This window comes from Leopardus geoffroyi, chromosome C1 (genome assembly GCF_018350155.1).
Source record: "Leopardus geoffroyi isolate Oge1 chromosome C1, O.geoffroyi_Oge1_pat1.0, whole genome shotgun sequence".
Classification (NCBI taxonomy): domain Eukaryota; kingdom Metazoa; phylum Chordata; class Mammalia; order Carnivora; family Felidae; genus Leopardus; species Leopardus geoffroyi.
The window spans coordinates 36,865,374-36,885,199 of record NC_059328.1 but is presented as its reverse complement, the minus strand read 5'-3'; the positions used below and the strand labels follow the sequence as shown (position 1 = coordinate 36,885,199).

The 19,826-nt window shown below is 47.4% G+C and overlaps 1 protein-coding gene across 2 annotated transcripts; it reads right to left on the bottom strand.

Annotated features, from left to right (window-relative positions):
- Positions 1-3,184: 3,184 nt before the first annotated feature.
- NSUN4 (NOP2/Sun RNA methyltransferase 4) lies at positions 3,185-19,298 on the bottom strand. 2 transcript variants are annotated; one of them, XM_045477213.1, is made up of 7 exons: positions 18,851-18,951; positions 15,185-15,321; positions 14,306-14,649; positions 9,921-10,075; positions 6,555-6,715; positions 5,253-5,377; positions 3,185-4,665 (listed from the first exon to the last, which is right to left on the bottom strand). In XM_045477213.1, the coding sequence occupies exons 3-7, from the start codon at positions 14,593-14,595 to the stop codon at positions 4,389-4,391; spliced, it is 1,008 nt and encodes a 335-aa protein (XP_045333169.1). In that variant the 5' UTR covers positions 14,596-14,649; positions 15,185-15,321; positions 18,851-18,951; the 3' UTR covers positions 3,185-4,388. The 2 variants fall into 2 exon arrangements, with proteins under 2 accessions (XP_045333169.1, XP_045333168.1); XM_045477212.1 differs by lacking the exon at positions 15,185-15,321 and having other exon boundaries at positions 18,851-19,298.
- Positions 19,299-19,826: the final 528 nt, after the last annotated feature.

Below are 19,826 nucleotides of genomic sequence, written 5' to 3'. Positions count from 1 at the left end.
CCTTATCTATAAAATGGAACTAAAAAGAGTACCTCTCGGGGTTTGTGAGGATAAGAAACAATGATGCCTATAAAACAATGCTTAGCATCAGCCTGGGACAGATAACTGTTCGAAATGCAAAAGTGATTACTGTCACTGCTATTATGAATTAGGCATCAAGGGTAACTGCAGTTCCTGGCTTGGGCAGCAGGGCCCATGGTGGTGCTATGTTTGGAGATGAGGAATGAAGATGGGAAGAAAAGCAGGTTGGCGGGAGAAAGAGTGATTTGAGTTAGCCACTGGGGCTCTGCTTGCCGTCCCCCGCCACCCACCCCTCCCCGTCCTCTTCTCAAGACCCTCAAGTTCTGAGACCTTCTTTTTTTAAAATAATTTTTTAATGCTTATTTATTTCCTGTTGAGAGAGGGGGAGAGAGGGCACAAGTGGGGGAGGGATGGAGAGACAGAGAGAGGGAGACACAGAATCCGAAGCAGGCTCCAGGCTCTGAGCTGTCAGCACAGAGCCTGATGGAGAGCTTGAACCCACAAACTGTGAGATCATGACCTAAGCTGAAGTTGGGATGCTTAACCAACTGAGCCACCCAGGTGCCCCATCAAATCCTGAGACCTTCTAATCCAAAATTGGATTTTGGTTTTTAACTTTTTTTTTCTCAAAGGTTTTTAACTTAGGGTTTATGGATGGTCTTTGGGGAATGCCCAACCCCCTGAGATTATGTGCAAAATGTGTGTTTCCCCTGAGAATGCCAAAGTTTTTACCAGTCTCTCAGATAGATTTATGACCCCTGCCCCCAACAAGCTGAAAACCACAGACCCAAGCTATCTCTCTAATGTAACCTACGGCTGCCCCAACATTTATGGCCCCCTGACAAGGATGGGCTGTTTTATGTCACACAGAAAGAACTCACAAGCAAGACTGAGGCAACACTGCTAAGCTTCTTGGTCTCTAGATATCTCCCACAACCCATATCAAGTCACATTTGGCACTCATAGTTTGCGAGCTTGGTTCTGTACCCCCTCCTATTTTTGGCCATCTTGTGCACAACATTGGATTAATCATAATCCTTTTGCATGACTGCTTTTATCATTTTTATCATGTACAACACACTTTTTTTAAACATTTATTTATTTTGGGAGAGAGAGAGACAGAGTATGAGCAGGGTAGGGGCAGAGAGATAGGGAGAATCTGAAGCAAGCTCTGGGCTCCGAGCTGTCAGCACAGAGCCTGACACAAGGCTTGAACTCACGGACTGCAAGATCATGACCTGAGCTGAAGTTGGACACTTAACCGACTGAGCCACCCAGGTGTCCCACACAACACACTTTTATGCATAGCTTTTAACCAATTTAGTTGACAATAATGGAACTGTATGGTCCCTCCAGCTCTATTGTATCCACCTTACCTGTGGGAATCATCCTGAATCCCACAGTGAGAACCATTCTGTACTTCTTTTTACATAGTATTGCATATATGTTCTTTAAAAATGTTTTTAAATTCTTAGTTGTATTTAACTCTAATAACACGGGAGAGATGCAAATTAAAACCACAATGAGATACTCAGACAAACCCACTAGAATACAGTTTAAAACTTATAATACCAAGTACTAGCAAGGATGTTTGAATCACCGTGATCTGTGTAAGGAACCTTGCCTTTGGGAGAGCTCAAATGAGAAGTCCACAGGAAGGGTTTTTATACTACTCTGGCCATGTAATCAAGCCAGATATATGTAACCAGTTAGGCCAATTGTAAACCATCAGTAAAGAAAGTGACCCTGGGAATCATCAGGGGAGCTTCAGCATTTAAATGCCACATTGGAAATTCTAGAATAGACAAAACTATATGTTTTGCAGATAGTGACAAAAGCAGATCAATGATTTCCTGGGGCCAAGGAAGGGGGAGGGGATTGAGTGCAAAGGAGCACAAGCAAACTTTTTAGAAGATAGAATTATTTTCTGTATTTTGATGGTGATGGTGATTATATGATTATCAAAATTCATTAAAAAGTACATTGAAAATTGATCAATTATATTGTATGTAAATTATAACAAATTTTTATAAGTTTTTAAATTTATTTTTTATTTTTTAATTTTATTTTTGAGAGAGGAAGAGAGAGAACACGAGCCAGAGAGAGGGACAGAGGGGGAGAGAGAGAATCCCAAGCAGACTCCACCCTCAGCACGGAGCCTGATGCAGAGCTTGATCCCACAACCCTGGGATCATGACCTGAGCCAAAATCAAGTCAGATGCTCAACTGACTGAATCAACTAAATCAAACTGAAGCCCCTCAGTTTTCTTTTTTTTTAAAAAGGGCATGATGCTACATTTAATCTTTTGGGACTAAACTTTTTCATTTAATATTTTATTGTAAAGATTCGTTCATATCGTTATGTGTCACTGTGGTTCATGTTTTGACAGCCATACAATATTCCATTGTGTGAATATTCTAATTTATTTTTCCACTCCATTGCTCATGGGCATTTGGGTTTCCTTTTGGGATTGCTATAAACATTCTTATACAAGTCTGCTATTATACATGTATGAGTTTCTCTTGATTTATCCCTAGTATTGAGATAACTGGGCTGGAGGGCAAGTAAATATTCAATTATAGGAGATAATCAAACTTTTTTCCAAAGTAGTTCTCTGCTTTTTCTATTTGGGTCAGTCTATCATCAATTTGATTGGGACTCCCGGAGCAAGAGACCCTCTCTTCTTGAATTATCACTGCTTAGCATTTAGTTAGCACCAGGCTGGATACCCAGGAGGCAGGGCAGAAGCCTAGGCACCTGAGGCCTCCCAGGCTCAGCCAATACTGAGTGCAGAGTAAACAGCAGACAGGGACCACATACCATATATGGAGACTAGTTAAGGTCCTACTCCCTCGAGCTCCGTCTTCCTAGCTTCACTTGATTTTGAGTCTGGAAGATCTTCCAGGGCCCTCAGTTACAATGCAAATCCCAAGAAAAGAGAGGGCTTAACTTTATCTAAAATCCTTCTCAGCTGACACCTCTAATACCCAAACAAGAATTAGCAGGAAAGGCATAAAGAACAAAATGAGTGACAAAAAGAGGAAGAGGAGGGAAAACGAAATTGGGAAGAACCAGGAACATAAGTATTCTGAAATTATGCTCCCTTTTCTGCACAAGAACCAGTTTTTCAGGAAAAAAAATTTTTAATTAAAAAAAGCAATATTTTGCAAGTGACCAAGCAACTTTTAATATCCCTGCCATTAAAGGATTACCTTCTTTACGTTAAAGTTACAAAAACAACATAACTAGCATGCAGTCAGCAGTGATGTAATATCGACCCAAACTTCATACACTCTGGAAGATGAGGCCCTGTGACACTGGGGAAGAGCTCAGGGATTTGGGGGTGGGCCAAACAATGGAAACCAGAGCTTGGCCACAGACCAGGAACAAGAAAAACAAAACCAAAAGCATAACAGAAGAAGATACTAGGAGCTGCTGAGGTGCTCAGAAAGCAAAAGGAGAGCTGCGTGAAGAAGGATGAGGGGGTCTCACCTCCCACAGTCCCAACTGCTACACCTCCAACAGCTCCCTGGCTGAGGTGTCACACAGGAGCTCAAGGAACACTTGCTAGATGAATGAACAATGGGAGAAACACACAGAAGAGGAGCACAGCCCTGTGGCAGAAGCAGCTTCCCCAGCCACCTTGGGCAGCAGTGCTGTGGACAGCAGGAGGAGTGGCTTCCATTGTGCAGCTCGGGAGAGCTTTCTCGGTATAAGTAAGCAGATTATCATGCGTTGGCTTAACGTTTTTAGTTGCTTGTTCCTTAAATTAGATCATGGGCCATCTGAAGAAATTAGGGAGGCTTGTTTGGGCCCATTGGCTGCTGAAGACTGATCACACAGAACTCACTTCAAATGGGAGAGGTGCTCTGTAACCAGAGGTCTGTAACCAGGCTGAGTTCCTGGGCTTTGGACCCCTAGGAGCTAGTGCTCAGTAGCAGCAGCTGGTACAAATGGAACTAACAGTACTTGGACTGACATGAGGCCCCAACTACAGCCCAGCTGTATGGAACTTCAATAATTTTATTGGCTAAATGCTTCTCCCCAAGTTTACAGCTTAAAGTGTGGGCCTGCTCACTGGCTCCTCTTCCTCCTAAGCCCCTAATCGGGCAGGAACCTTTAGCACAGGCTTAGAAATGGGGGAAGGGGGTACAATAAGTGAGTGAGAAACCTGCTGATGCTCCATAATTGGACAGCAGGACAGAAAAACTCCTACTTTCTAATGCTGAGAATTGTCTACACAAAGACTTGAACATGATGGAGATAGGACCCAGAGTGCATCTTTGCCACTGGTCTTGGTTTCTGGTGCCTCTATGGAAGTATACCCTTTACCTTCCTACCCCAGGACTTCGGGAACTGGGTGATGCTATGTCAGCCTACACATTTTGCAAAAGTACATAGGCCCAAAATTGGCCAAGAGGTTTGGGATTACCAGTTCCCCAACCTGGCAGGATGGGAAGAAAGAAAATGTGTCCATGAAAAGCTTTCGGAAGTGACTCAGGTCTTCCACCTGAACCTTGATGCTGTATTGATTGGCCAGGAACTCGATGGTGCCTTGCACCACATACTCGTTCTGTAAATGTGAGAGTGAGCAGGTGGAATAGACAACGTGGCCTCCTGGTTTGGTGGCAAGGAGTCCAGCCCTGAAACCAGAAAGAGAGAAAATCAGTGACTACTGAGCTTCCCAGAAGCAGAAGGACAACAGGAGGAGCTAGAAGCAGGCACAGTGGAGTCTACTGTGGGATGCGCAGCTGTGTTAGCTTCTGAAGTCTCTCCCCCAAAGATACCACCAGAAAAGTCGTTCTCGAAAGAGAGCAGCAACCCAACCTTACTCCATGGGCTCTCCTCTGGAAGCAATCCCCTGAACTCTGACTCTGGTTATGGGCCAAACCCTGGTGCTAGCTGTGCACTGAGTCCTTACCAGCCCTACCGAGCCTTGACTTCAGTAACTTTTTTCAAGCTTTCAAACTTGTGCCACTCACTGGGACTGAGACTAGCGTGGAGGTAAGATAACGTAAATGAATCTGTGCCGCCCACCCTGCTATGTGTGTCCTACCACATAGGGTTTGTGTGTTCCAGAGAAAGGCCATCCTATCATATCTGGAAGTTCCTCAATCAGAAGACCCTTCTGTGGGTGATGGTGTTGACAAGAGCTCGCAGTTCCCCAAGTGACTGGTCCCCTGGAGCACTGTGGCACAAAGTCCTCAGTTTTTGTAAATCTGTTACTCACGCGAGCAGCTGCATCTGAAGCATAGGCAACATCTGCCGCTCCTTCTTCCTCGACCGCTGAAAGATGTTGTTCTCCTCCTCATGAAGGGAGTGGCGGTCTGTGGTACAGGGCACATCCACCAGCACCTACCCACAAGTGTTAAAAGGTACTGTGTTAGAGCTCCTTACTGGCTCCTCTCCCTTAGGCCCTTGCTCTGAGAGGTTTCACTCAGTGCTCCCTCTGCCCATCCTTCCATTGCAGAGTACCTGACAAAGCTTCTCACTTTAACCTGGTAGACAACTGGGAAATAATGAGTGGGAAAAGAGTATATTTAGGTATACTCATGGCTAGTCAAAAAACCAAAGCCAATACCCAAGTAACCATAATTAAATAATTGATATCAACCTAGAAAGAAGGCCTTCCCTTTTTTTAGAGATTTTAAGTAATAACTACATCCAACATGGGGCTCATACCTACAACCCTGAGATCAAGAGTTGCATGCTCTTGGGGTGCCTGGGTGGCTCAGTTGCTTAAGCATCTGACTTCGGCTCAAGTCATGATCTCACAGTTCGTGAGTTCGAGCCCCGTGTTGGGCTCTGTGCTGTCAGCGCAGAGCCTAGAGCCTGTTTCAGATTCTATGTCTCCCTCTCTGCCCCTCCCATGCTCCTGCTCTCTCTGTCTCAAAAATAAATTAAAAAAACAAACAAACAAACAAACATTAGAGAGTTGTATGCTCTACTGACTGAGCCAGCCAGGTGCCCTTCATGGTTTAGGACTCTGTCCTTGGCTATTTGAATGAAATACCCAATTTACAAAATGATACAATGTCCAGAAGGTAGCTAATATACTGAATAACAGGATCAGGATTCAAAATTATTTTATGCTGAAACATCATATCCAATATGGAAAGTTTTAAAGTAAGAAATATAAAATCATCCATTCATTTACTAAGAGCCTATACTCTGTGCTAGGCACAAGAGACAAAAACAAAAATTAAAACAAAAGAAAAAGTCCTATAATTATGTTTCCAAAAAAAAAAAAAATTCATCTATGGAAGAGAGCTGTGAATTTTACTTGAGAAATAACCCTTTTCCCACTCAGTCAGGTTCAAACTCTTTCCTGTTAATTGTCTCCAATGAAGACACTACTGATGACTGTGAAGAAGGCTGTGTTCTCTCAATCACCCACGGAGAGCTGGCGAGGTCCAGAAATGGCCCTACATCCCCAAATATGGAGGGCTGGATCTTACTCACTCAGGGTCTGCAGCTGAGATGGGAAGGCCAGATTCGACTAGCTCGATGTCTCAGGTCAGGAATCACTCACCCGGTCATAGGTGTCCCCCTCCAGTTCTCCCCACTTCCTGCCATCCCATGAGGTGACTCGAACTTGATTCCTATCCCTGATATCTTGAGGCACATAGCTGTGAAGAACCTTCTGTAGTCTGACTGTTCGAGAAGTGGACAGATCATTGGCAGCGAGATTGCCTGTGGGAATATAAATTTTAGCATTGTTTTTCTAATTCTGAAAAATAAATACCATCGGAAACTTGATAGGGATTGCACTAATCTATAGATGGCTGTGGGTAGTCTGGACATTAAAATGCCTGTGAGAATAAAGAAACTTCAAAGCCATCGCCCAACAAAACATCACATCAGCAATGGTGCTGATGGAGAATCAGACCAATTCTCAGGCACAGCCAATCAATGCAGGCCCCAGGGGCAGGGGCAGGGGCAAGTGGAGAAGAAACGTTTACTATGTGCATGGCACAGTCCTAGACACTCGAGAGCAGGAGTTGCAAAGGCAAACACCTACACCAGCCAGAAAGGATATGTAAATAAATAAAGGAGACCAAGTATGAATATTTCTAAACAAATATGCTCTCTCCTACTTTTCTTGAATCACTTGTCTCTCTCTACATCTTTGGCAGATGCTATACATTACTTACCAAAAATATATTCTCTTCCCATTCCTTATTAATAGAACTCCAGTCTTATTTGAGGTAGAGGGGAGCGATGTGCCCCATTTCCCAGCCTCCTTTTATAACTAAGTATGACTATATGGCTAAGTTTTGGTCAATGAGTTACAGGCATAATTATCGTGTGGGATTTCTGGGGAGATGTTCAAAAGAAGTTAATGCAATTAGATGTGCCCCTTTTACCCAATCTTTTCTTCCTGTCTTGAACTCGAATGTGATAACTGGAGTTCTAGGAGCCATCTTGAGCCATGAGGCAATCCTGACGATGGAAGCCAGAAATAAAATAGGTTGCAAAAAGAAAAAAGGAGCCCAAGTCCCTAAGACTGTGTAGACTCCATACCAGCCCCGGACTGCTGATATCCCAGTTCTCTTATGTAAGAGAGAAATAAACTTCTTTAAGCCAATTTGTTGATTTTCTGTTTTATATGACCAAACCTAATCCTAATTAACTTACCATCTGTCTTTCACTTTCCCTTTTGTGACAGGTGTGAATTCAAAAAAGAGTTCACTGGGGCACCTGGGTGGCCCAGTCGGTTAAGCGGCCAACTTCGGCTCAGGTCATGATCTCGCAGTGCGTGAGTTCGAGCCCCGCGTCGGGCTCTGTGCTGACAGCTCAGAGCCTGGAGCCTGTTTTGGATTCTGTGTCTCCCTCTCTCTCTGACCCTCCCCCGTTCATGCTCTGTCTCTCTCTGTCTCGAAAATAAATAAACGTTTAAAAAAAATTAAAACAAAACAAAACAAAACAAAAAAGAGCTCACTTTGGGGCACCTGGGTGGCTCAGTCGGTTAAGTGTCCAACTCTTGGTTTCAGCTGAGGTCATGATCTCATGGTTCGTGAGTTCAAGCCCCATGTCAGGCTCTGTGCTGACACCACGGAGCCTGCTTGGGATTCTGTCTCTCCCTCTCTCTCTGCCCCTCCCCGCTCGTGCTCCTTCTCTCTTTCTCAAAATAAATAAATAAAATTAAAAAAGAAAAATAAAGAGCTTAATTACTTTGTTCTTAGATCTCCTATAAGAAAAAATATTACTGTAAGCTTGATAACAAATGATGACTGGTACCTGGCCTCAGAGTCAAGGAATGAAAAGGAGGCAGGAGCTGCGGTGAAGAACTAGAGAGTATATACCTTATCCACTGGGACTGGTCACTCCCATGAACAAGCTTAGTGTTCCCACAAACATATAGAGTCCCAATTTTTGAGGGCACTCAAAGAAGTAAAAATTGGATTCTCTGCTCAGGAGGAATTTGCAGAAGGCCAGGAACTAAGAACAGAAAAAGCTGGGTTCCAGTTCTGGCTCTATCTCCAACTCAGGTAAAAGTTAAGTTATTTCATCTCTTCAGGACTCAATTTCCTCCTCTGTAAAATATGAGGGCTAGACTAGGTAAACTCGAAATTGCCTTTGTCGACTGGAATCAAGGACTCACTTTGGTGAGGGGCCAGGATGGGGGTAAGGTGCTGGTAATTTAGTACACCTTAGAAAAGCAACTCTCAGTTACTTCTCCTTGGCCCTTCTCCTGCCTCTTAGTTCAAGTTCCTCTTCTTCCAAGTAACCCTACCTCATTCATCCCCTTTCTGATGGATTCCTACAGCAGTCAGTCAGATCAGCACAGCCCAGCACAGAGGCTGGGATCTCCTGCACTGGACTCACTAAACCATATCAACACTTTTTCTCCTCTCCCTCTGCACTTCCAGGAGGTAAGATCAAATGTGCAACCTTGCTCAATCACCCATAGGGTCTACCACACGACTGGAAGCTAACCCAAACTATGCAAGTTGGCTGACAAGAACTGAAGAGAAGGGCCCAGGTCCAACAAAAAGGCTAGGGCACAAGGCAAGAGAAACCTGGCAGGGTGAGTGGAAAAACCACAGTCCTGCTCTGGGTATTTCTCAAATCCCCAAGGAAAAAGTGTTGCCTATTTTAAGGCAGGATGGCAGCCAGTAGATGGCTGAAGTGAACTCTTATGGTACACATAGCCCAGGCTGGTGGCTGCACTACTGCGATTAGACTTGCGCCTATCCCCAGGGAATTCATAATCTTGAAGAGGGAGAAGATGCATACCCGGTAAAGCTCTGATGCAAGGTTAATGTGCTAACAGTTGCTAGGATACTGCCCATGGTAAGGGAGCATAGGAGACAGAGGCGTCACTTTGCAACCAGCCTCTAGAGGTCATGAGGGAAGACTTTCCAGGAGGTGGCACACTTGAGCTGGGACTTGAAAGCTAAAAGGATATAAGCAGGCCAGCTAGGATAGGACGGAGGGTATTCTAGAGAGAAAATGGAACATGAGCAAAAGATGGAGGCTTATTCAAGAAACAGAGAGTAGCAGGATGTGGCTGAAGCATACAAAGTCTGAGGAAGAATGACATAAAGCTATAAAGGGTGGCTGCAGCCAGATCTTATTGCTTTAGCTGGCAGACTAAGGAAATGGAACTTAGAGACAAAGTAAACAGATACAGAGCGGTAAAAGTGCCAGGTATAGATTGGTCAGGGCCCCACTTTAGTCTGCCTCCAGAGACCTTGCTCTGCTCAGCAATCTTCTTTGGCCAACTGACACAGAGAGAGAGGAGAGACAGCTGCAAACACAAATACTCCACCTTAGCAAGCAAGCACTATACTCCCTCTGACCTTGAGACCTGAAATCCCATCCGATTCAGTATGCCCCTGACTGGGTGAGGTAGGGAGCCCTCACTGCCCAAGACACCAGCCCTCTGACTTACGGCAACAGCCAGTCTGAAGCAGTGCTAGTGTCTTTCCCCCAGGGGCCGCACATAAGTCAAGCACAGTGTCACCAGACTGCAGGCCAAGGGCCAAGACAGGCAGCAAGGAAGCAGCATCCATCAGGTAGTAGTCCATGACACCCAGGCTGCCAAGCCTACAAGAGAGGAGACCACCTTATAGTCAAACTCCAAGTCAGGAGACCCACTGGAAGTCAAGGCCACCAAGTCCATGCCCTCGGGGGTTACTGAGTTCTACTCACCAAAAACTCATTTCTAAGACCCACACTCACTTATTCACTCACTCATTCATCCACACAGCAGGCAGAGTGACCCATTTAAAACACAGATCAAGGGGCACCTGACTGGCTCAGCTGGTGGAGCATGCAACGCTTGATCACAGGGTTGTCGGTTTGAGCCCCACATTGGGTACAGAGATTACTTAAAATTAAAATCTTCAGGGGCGCCTGGATGGCTTAGTCGGTTAAGCAACCAACTTCCGCTCAGGTCATGATCTCATGGTTCCTGAGTTTGAGCCCAGTATCAGGCTCACTGCTGTCAGCCCAGAGCCTGCTTCAGATTCTGTCCCCCTCTCTCTGCCCCTCCCCCGCTCGCTCACATATGGGCACATGCATGCTCTCTCTCTCTCTCTCTCAAAAATAAATAAACATTTAAAAAATACATAGGGGTACTCGGGTAGCTCAGTTGGTTAAGCGTCTGACTCTTCAGCTCAGGTCACGATCTCACCATCTGTGGGTTTGAGCCCCACATTGGGCTCTGTGCTGTCAGTGAGGAGCCTGCTTGGGATTCTCTCTCTCTCTGTCCCTCCCCCACTTGCTCCCTATCTCTCTCAAAATAAATTTTAAAAGAATAAAATAAAACTTAAAAAATAAATAAAAATAAAACAGCACCCCTCCCCCACTCCCATCACTTCCTATCTCTCTATGTGACGCTACTTTTCTTTAAGGCCCTTATTGTTCACTTTATATGTACAGGTGTGTGTGTGTGTGTGTGTGTGTGTGTGTGTGTGTGTGTACTCTCCTCCTCCTCCCTCTTTAGAATAAAGGCAGAGACTTTGTTCACTGGAATAACCTCAGCACCTGAAACACCACCTTGCATACAATAGGAGCTCAGTCTTATTGGGTTACATATTAAGATACAAAATGCTTTCTGGGTTCAGAGAAGAGCGCCATCACTTGTCCCTCTCACAGTTACCTGAGTCAGGCCTGATGAAGAAATAGGCCTATTAGGTGAAGAAAGGGAGGGATGGAGGAAGAAACAGGAGCATTCCAAGAGAAGAGAAAAGACCAAGCGAAGGCACAGAAGCATGCAAACTCATACCTCCTTTCAGAAACAATGAGAAATCTTCAGTAGCAGAAATACAAAGTGGAGGAGATTGAGGTTGAAAAGCAGGTAGATGCCAGGTTGTAGAAAGCCTAGGACCCTATGCTAAGGAGTTTGGACTGTAACCTGGAGGCAGTTACCAGTTGGTAAAGAAAATGACATGATCACCTAAATAGAGTTTTAGAAAGCTAGGTAGGCTAGAAAGAACACATTAGAAACAGACACCAGTGATGAGGCTGTGATGAAAGTCCAAGTGAGAGCCAATGGGGCATGAAGACAGGCAGGATCCATGTGGGTAGAGAGAGGGACGACAGACAATAACCTAATGGTCACTCCCAGGCCAGTTGTCATAAGCCATTCCCCTGCCTGAGACACAGCTCAGCCATTGGGGACAGACTCAAGAAGACAGAAACCTGACCTTTGCTGCCCTGACAGGAACGCTCTGGGAGAAAAATGTGATGAGACATGAGACATAGCAGCACTGAGGGTTTGCTACAAAAGCTATAATCCCCGGTCTTGAGGTTGTAACACCTTCGCAGATAGGCTCAGACTATAACAGGATACTTTCAAAATCAAATCATGCCTGGATTGTCCCTGAAGCTGTGTGCCCATTGCCCCTGCAAAAGAGAATCAACCAGCACTGGTCTACAAAACTCATTCTCATCCAGTTCCTTCCTTTGGAAGTGTCACTCAACCTTTTTTTGGTTCAGACAGTTTCGAGAATCTGCTGAAAGCTACAGTCCCTCTTTTCACCACCACCACCACCAACAACAACAACAAAAAGCACAACAGTTTTTCAGACAATTTCAGGAGGTTCCTGGACTCCCTAAATACATCCTTGACCTCCTGAGAGGTTAAGATTCCCTTGATTTATAGGGAGCCTATCAAGAAGAGAAGGAAACCCAAACCTCACTGAATAGAAGCCAAGCACCCTAGGCAACTTAGGAAACCCTGCTTAGTCTGTGGTTCTGCCTAAGACCAATGCCTCCAAACCGGTCTCTAATCCTGCCCCAATCTATCTTCCTCCCACCCCAATTTATTACAGTGATCCTCCTGAAGCATAACTTCGATGAGAATGACACAGACAGTAAGAGATACTGTTTAGGAGTGCTCTACCACAGGTACTACACTAGGTGTCTCGTATACATCACTCCATTCAGGCCTCACCACAGCCCTGTGATGCAGCAGAACCCAGGATCCAGAGCCACACTGGCTGCATCTCAAATCCAGCCCAGGTGCTCAACAACTGTGTGCCTTTAGCAAATGACTCAATTTCTCTGTGCATCAGTTTCCTCATCTGTAATAAGAGTACATGCCATATAGGATTATTGTGAAAATGAAAGGAATTAATAGAAGTCAAGTGCTTAGAATAGCAGCTGCCACACAATGAGCTATAGTACCAGTACCATCATTTTCCAGATTATTTTCCAGGAAAGGAAACCAAGAGTCAGTTATTCAAAGCTAATGTCCAATAAGTAATGAAGGTAGAATCCAAATCTAGGTTTTCTTGACTCCAAAGCCCATGCTTATAACCACTGTGCATTATTGCCTTTCCCCTACTTAGAAACCCTTTCCACCAGTTCTCTAGAACAGATCTTGGCAATTTACAGCAATATGTACTAAAGAGTGCATCGTCTGAAGCCATTCAGCCCTGGCAGGTCCAGCCATTTATAAGCAATCTTGGGCCATCAGAAAAATCCCCTTCTCCCAACCTATAAGCTCCTGGCATTCAAGATTCCCATACATGGCCCCCCACATACTCTTCCAGCCTTACCTTCTAGCTTTACTAAGCATGTAGCCCTCCCTCAAGCCAGCAGCTAGAGCTATTGCAAAAGCTTCCTAATTTACTTCCCTATTTCATATTTGATACATAGCCTCACCCCTCTTCAATTTGTTTTCCACACAGCAGCCAGAAAAATATCTCAAAAATTCATATCTGGTTATGTCATTCCCCACCTTAACACTTTTCACGGCTCCCTCTTCCTTTTAGAGAAAAAGTCCAAAATCCCTCATGGCTTAGACTTTCAAAATTTGGCTCCTGCCAGCTTTTTTGGCCTGTCACTCCCACCCCCACCCTCATGCCACCAGCTGTAATTCCTACTCATTTTCAGGTCTAAGCTTAAATTTCACTTCCTCAGAAAAGACTGCGTTAGATCTCCTAGTTATAATACCTCATAGCACCTTGTACTTTTCTTTTGTGGCACTTATCACAATTGTAAATAGTTTCTCAATACTTATCTTCCTCACTAGACTGTAAGGTCAATGAGGGCTTTTGCACCTGTAACCCAGGCACTTAAGAAGGCCTGGCATTTGGTAGACAATAACTATTTACTGAATGAGTGAATCAGTCCTTCAAAGATCAATTCCCATATCCTACAACTAACACTGAGCTCTCGTTTTCTCAGTTTCTAAAGCACAATGTAGCATTTGATCACAAGAGTCTTTTTCATCCAACTTTATATAAATCTGAGCACTGGATCAGAAGACCAGGAGTCCCCTCACCACCACGCCCCTCTGGTACTTGGTGTCCCTAGCAAGTCCCACTTGTTCTTTGGTACCATGAGCTTACCTGTCCCACTCACTTGGATGGGTGGCTGTGAGGGCAAAATGAGAAAGCCCTTATAAATAATACACACTTTAACTGTGGAGGGTGTTAAGTGCTCAAGTTAGAGCACTCTTCGATGGGAGGTAGCGGAGAAGAGCAGGTTCAAAGTGCAGGTTTTGGGGTCAAACTGCCTGGCTCTAAGTCCTAGCTGCATCACCTGCTATCCAAGGAACCTAAAGCAAGCAACTTCTCTGCACCTTAGTCTCCTCAAATATAAAAGAGGAACAATAATATTACCTACCTCAGAGTACTGTTGACAGAACAAAAGGAGATCATGGATAATGCACACACAACACTTAGAAAAACGCCTAGCATGTATAAGCACTCAGTAAATATTAGCAATATTAGGATCCTCATTAAATGGGACAAAAGCTGGGTCTCCTGCTGTCTACTTCCTGTAGACACTCAGGATGGCCCTAGCCATGACTCCAGATCCTACCTGGCAGGGGGGAACCGGCTGACATCCCCTCTGGTGAAAGTGAAGCATCGAAGGTTCGGGCTGCAGGTCCCAGAGGCTAGGGATGGAGTTGCAGTTTGGCCACTCTCAGGCTCCAGTTCCCCATGGGAGATGGAGTCATTCACAAAGTCCCTGGCACTCAGCTTCTCCAGCTTTCCACTCACATGATCCCAGGCAGCAAAGTTATTGACCAGTGCACCATACTTCTGCTCTGAAAGGAGACTGACCCGGATGGATGGCCAAAGATCACCAAATTGCACACTGTAGGTCATGTCAAAATTCTGCAGAGCCAGTTGAGTGGCAGGAAATTTGGGCTCTGTGGCAGCCTAAAAGGAAAAGAACAGCCTTATTGGTCTTCCAGCCTTGCCTCTCCCCTCCCACCTAACCTCACCAATACCTCAGAGCCCTGCAGCCAACATGGTTCCAGCTAGTGCCCACTCCTGCCTTTGCATCCTACCTCTGCCAGCCAGAAGAGAAGTGTGAGAGAGAAAAGTAGTAGGAAGTCGGCCCTTCTGTCTCAGTGTTGTGAGAGAAAGCAAGCTGTAGCTCTCACAACAACAGGTGGGGTCACCAAGAAAGGCGCAGGGCACTCCCTCAGGCCTGGGAGTAAGAAGAACTTAAGAAAATGGCAGCTCAGGATAGGACTCTTGAGGGGGGCCTACCGAAGGTTGGAAGAATCTATGAAGGCCCCGGGAAGCTTCAGCCTTAAAAACAAAAGACGCTTTCTCTCTGAACAGTCCTTCCATTTTCTAAAGCATTTTCTGGTCTCCTAGCTTATGTGAGCACCACAACAGATAGCTCGGTGGGATACAAAAAAATATCAACCCTCCACATTCGATGGACAGGTATAAGGTAACTTACCTAATGGCATGCAGTGGCTGACACCATAATGCTCAGAATCACAGGGTTGAGGGTCATTCGGGGAGTTCTTATACCCCAGGAACATGGGATAAAGGGAGCTCACAGAAACCTTGAGGTGTGAGCCAAAATGGGGACTTCTATGGGGGTAGCAGAGAGACACATGAGTCAACCTTGCAGAGCATAAACACAGATTACGAGGAAAATGAAGACCTCAGCTGAGGAGTCCTCAGGTCGATCCAAGTTGCCACAGCTGGGCGCTTGCTATGGCTGGCAGTCCTGTTATTGTCTATGAATTTTGCTCTGGTCTGCATTTTTTATTTGGTCAGAACTCTTCCTCTGGCCCTCATTTCTTGCTATGGCGAGGACTCTTGCTCCCACCATGACTTCTGCTATGGTGGGGACTCTCACTCTGGCCTCGACTTTTGCTGGGACAGGGACTCTTGCTCCGGCTCCTGCTGTGGGAGGGACTCTTGCTCTTGCCTTGCCTTTTGCCATGGCAGGAACTCTTGCTTCGGCTCCGACTTTTGCCATGGAGGTCACTCTTGATTTGGCCCTGACTTTTGCTACATGGAGAGCTCTCACTCTGGCCCTGATTTCTGCTATGACACTCGCTCTTATCCTGATTTATGCTTTGGTGGGAACTATTGCTCCGGCTCCGACTTCTCTTTCGACTAGGACTCTTGTTCCGACTCTGACTTCTGTGAAGATGGAGACTCTTGCTCTGACTTCGACTTCTGCAGGGGTGGTGGGTATTCTCATTCTGGCTCTGACTTCTGCTTTGGCGGGAACTCTTGCTCTGGCTGTCACTGCTCTGGCATTCACTAATAACAGTTAAGCTACGGCTGACATTAGTGCTACAGCTGGAAGTCTTGGATGAAGGCAAAGGACAGCCGAAGGGAACCTGGGGGCACTCTTTGCAGGAGACTCGAGGAGCCACAGAGTAGACGTGGAAGCCACAGGGCATAGTATCGGGGTGGCACCGGGTTTGGGGGCCAATGGGCAAACTTTGAGGATCAAAGGGTGTTCTCAAAGGGATAAAAGAATAGATGTGGGTGGAACAAGGAGGTGCCACAGGCTGGCGATAAGGTTGGGCTGGGCCCCTGGAAGTGCTATAGATGCCACAGGGGGGCACCATGGGCAGTTTATGACACTGAGAGGGGCAAATGGATTGATTGAGGGAAGCAAGGAGTGGGCAGGGATCAGGGGTCGAGGAAACCACAGAATATATATGGGTACTGCATGGGGGTCCTATGGAGAATCCATGGGGGCTGCTCTGAGCATAACTATTGGTTGAGACAGTACCAAAAGGAAGGCGAAGAGGAAGACAAGTGGGGATAACAGGTTTGAGGGTCCTAGGGATCACAGTAGGTAAGGTAGTTCCTTGGGGAATTTCTTTGGGGCAGGGATTTGAGCAAGTGGTAATGGATGTCACCATACAAGAAGGACCAGAAGGGCGGGACGGTGGTGGAGGGGAGGCGCTGGCCTTAGGGGCCCTGGGCTGGTCAAAAGGAGTGTGCTGGAGAGGGATGACCAGGGAGCGACATCTGTGGAGAGCACATGGTTGTTTTAACTCTGAGGATTTGGGGGACTTCACTTGGGGGCAAACTGGGATAGGGAGAGGGGGTTCATTACAGCTTCCGCGGGGGGGTGACTGGGATGGAGATATAAACTGGTTGCCCAGGGGTGAAGGGAAGGAGAAGACAGTATAAGGACAGCAAGAGGAGAGGGGAAGAGGTGGTTCCTGGGGACAGGGGGGACAAGGGGGACAAGGAGGACAAGGAGGACAGGGAGGACAGGTAGCACAGGGGGCACAAGAAATCGGGGTGCCTGGCTCTACCAAGAGGTAAGAGTTCCCACTAATCTCCCAGGTTAAAATGGACTCCAAGCAAGGCTTTATGGGAGCCTGGGACGGGGGTGAGCAAAGAGAACCAGTACTCTTAGGGGATAGGCGGATGGCACAATAAGGGCTACCGGGGGCAGGTACATGGGCCTCTGGAGAAAAATGGGAACAGTGATAAGAGCTCTCCTGAGGTGAGCTGGGAGAGCCAGATGTGCCTGCCTGAGAAGAAAGTGGGGAGCCACAGAAATTTTTCCTAAGGGGCAGGTCAAGCTGTGGTTTAGGCTCACAAGAGTCTGGAGGCTTAAGGTGGACATGGTAAAAGCTGCCAGTGGGTGGGGAAGATGCTGGAGAAAGAGGAGGGTCATTATAACTTCTCCCTGAGGACCAGGGAGAGAGCAGAGGGGAGATCCCAGTTTCCAAAACCTTGTGAGAAAGGAGTGGGGAAGCTAGAAGTCTAGTTTCCGGGGGCCGGTGAGCAAGAGGAGGTGACATAATGAGGGTAGTTCTCAGGGGCCTATGAGTAAGAGAAGGTGACATGATGGGGCAAGTTCCCTGGGACCCAGGACCGGTGGAAGGTGAAATCATGGGATCTGTTCCTGGGTGCTGATGAGTGACAGAAGGTGGAGTCACTGGGCCAGTTTCCAATGGCACATGAGGGAGGGTGGGAGAAGTCACTGGGCTGGTTCCTGAGGGTCGATGAGGAAGAGGAGGGGAAGTCACAGGGCTGGTTACCAGGGCTGAAGGGTATCCACAGTAACACAGGTAAGTCTGCTGGTCAGTGTAAGGGCTTCGGGGACGGGGATGCGGTGTTCTCAGGGGACTGATCCAGCTGCAATAAGGGCTCCGTGGACGAACAGAGGGTGACCCCAGAAGGCTGCGCCGGTCAAAACAAGGGCTCGAAGGGGGCGAACCCGAGATAATAGGCTCACGGCAGTAAGGCCTTCCAAGGAGTGGATAACAGGGTTCAAAAGAACATCTCCCAGGGCGCAGGGGAGGCTGTGGAGGTGGGGAAGGGGACGGTGGGGGCGGGGAGGGAACCGGAGGGGGTAGGGAGGCGGGCGTGGCGGTTATGGAAGAAATTCCAGGGCTACAGCTGAGGCCAGAGAAAGGGTCTCTGGAGAGGTGAGGAGATTCCAGGGGGTGAGGAGAGTCGCTGCATCCTTTGCCTGGGTCTGGGTAAAGGCCAGAAGTGTGGGCAGGGTGATCGCTGTGATCTTTCCTGGACGCCAGAGGCACCTCGAGGGTGAGGACAGGGTTGAATCCTTTCCCAGTGGGCGGCGGAGACCCAGGAAGGAAGGGGTTGTCGCTAAGACATTTTTCGAGGGGTGAGGGTGGCCGGGCCGAAAGTTCTAGGAGGAAAGGCGGAGACGAGGTCATGCAGGGAGGGATGAAGGGGGGCGGGGTGGGAAAGAAGGGGAGGGCGGGGAAGAGGGAGGAAGGGAAGTGTAAGGGATAGTGGGGGCCAAGGGGAAAGTAACCAACAGCAGGGGAACACGTAGTGGTGACATAACTGAAAGAATGAGGGCGGAGGTGATGGCGTAACTTAGGGGGGCGGAGTCGGGGTACAGCGGACATACTAAAACAGCCGAAGATTTGTGACGAAACAACAGGGCAGATAGAGGCGATGACGTAACAGATGCGAGAGGGAGGAGCCTAGAGACGGCCCCTGAGGGGCGGGGAAAAGAGGCTAAGGGCCTTCCGGAGGGGCTGGAGTAGTGAATCTATCCGACAGTGGCGGGAGGTGGCAGGGCTAGAGAAGTTTCCCGAAGGGAGGCGGCAAAAGGCCGCTGTCACTGTTTCCTCGTGGGCCAGCGGCTGGACCTTACCCATTTCTTCTTATGTCGATGTCTCCGCGGGATGGTCGCGAAGTGCGCACGCTTCAGCACGCCCGGCACACCCCTCACTACCAGCGCAGCCATATCAGCGTGCACCGCCGAGTCATTCCGCCCGGAACCGCAAGGGCCGACCCGCGGGTTCCGGGGAGGTGGGGGCGCCACTCTGGACGAGACCAGGAGGGAATTCCGGCGGCCTCAGGTTCGGGGCTCAGCACACCTTTACAGCTCAGGTGCAAACCGAGCCCCGCTCCTCCAGGGATTTTCTGTGGGTTCTGGGAAAGAGCAACCATTCGCACGGAATGGCGTCTCTGCCTGGGTGCTTGGAGCATTGGGAAAGACTCCGTAAAGGCTCCTAGCCCAGCTGGGGGATCAGAGAAAACCGGGAGGTGGCAGTTGGCAAATGGGGGTGGGAAGGGCCTTCTAGGCAGAAGTTGCACGAGGAAGGATCCTGAGGTAGAGAAAAATGAGGCCAGATTTGTGGGCAGAGGCAGATTTATACTGAAGCTAACCAAGCTTGAAATTTCAGAACTTGCCATTTGCAGTGCCCCTTGCAAGACCCTGTACCTAATTTTGTATTGTTTTTCTTTTTTTTTTTTTTTAATTTTTTTTTCAACGTTTATTTATTTTGGGGACAGAGAGAGACAGAGCATGAACGGGGGAGGGGCAGAGAGAGAGGGAGACACAGAATCGGAAACAGGCTCCAGGCTCTGAGCCATCAGCCCAGAGCCCGACGCGGGGCTCGAACTCACGGACCGCGAGATCGTGACCTGGCTGAAGTCGGACCCGACTGCGCCACCCAGGCGCCCCTGTATTGTTTTTCTTGAAGAAGACCTCTCGGATTCTGTAAGCTGTAGGTCCCACAAAACTTGACCCCCTCATAGGGAGACGGTAGAAAGGAAGGACGTGATCAGATAGGTGGGTTTTGTTTTGTTTTGTTTTTTAAAGTTTATTTATTTTGAAAGAGAGA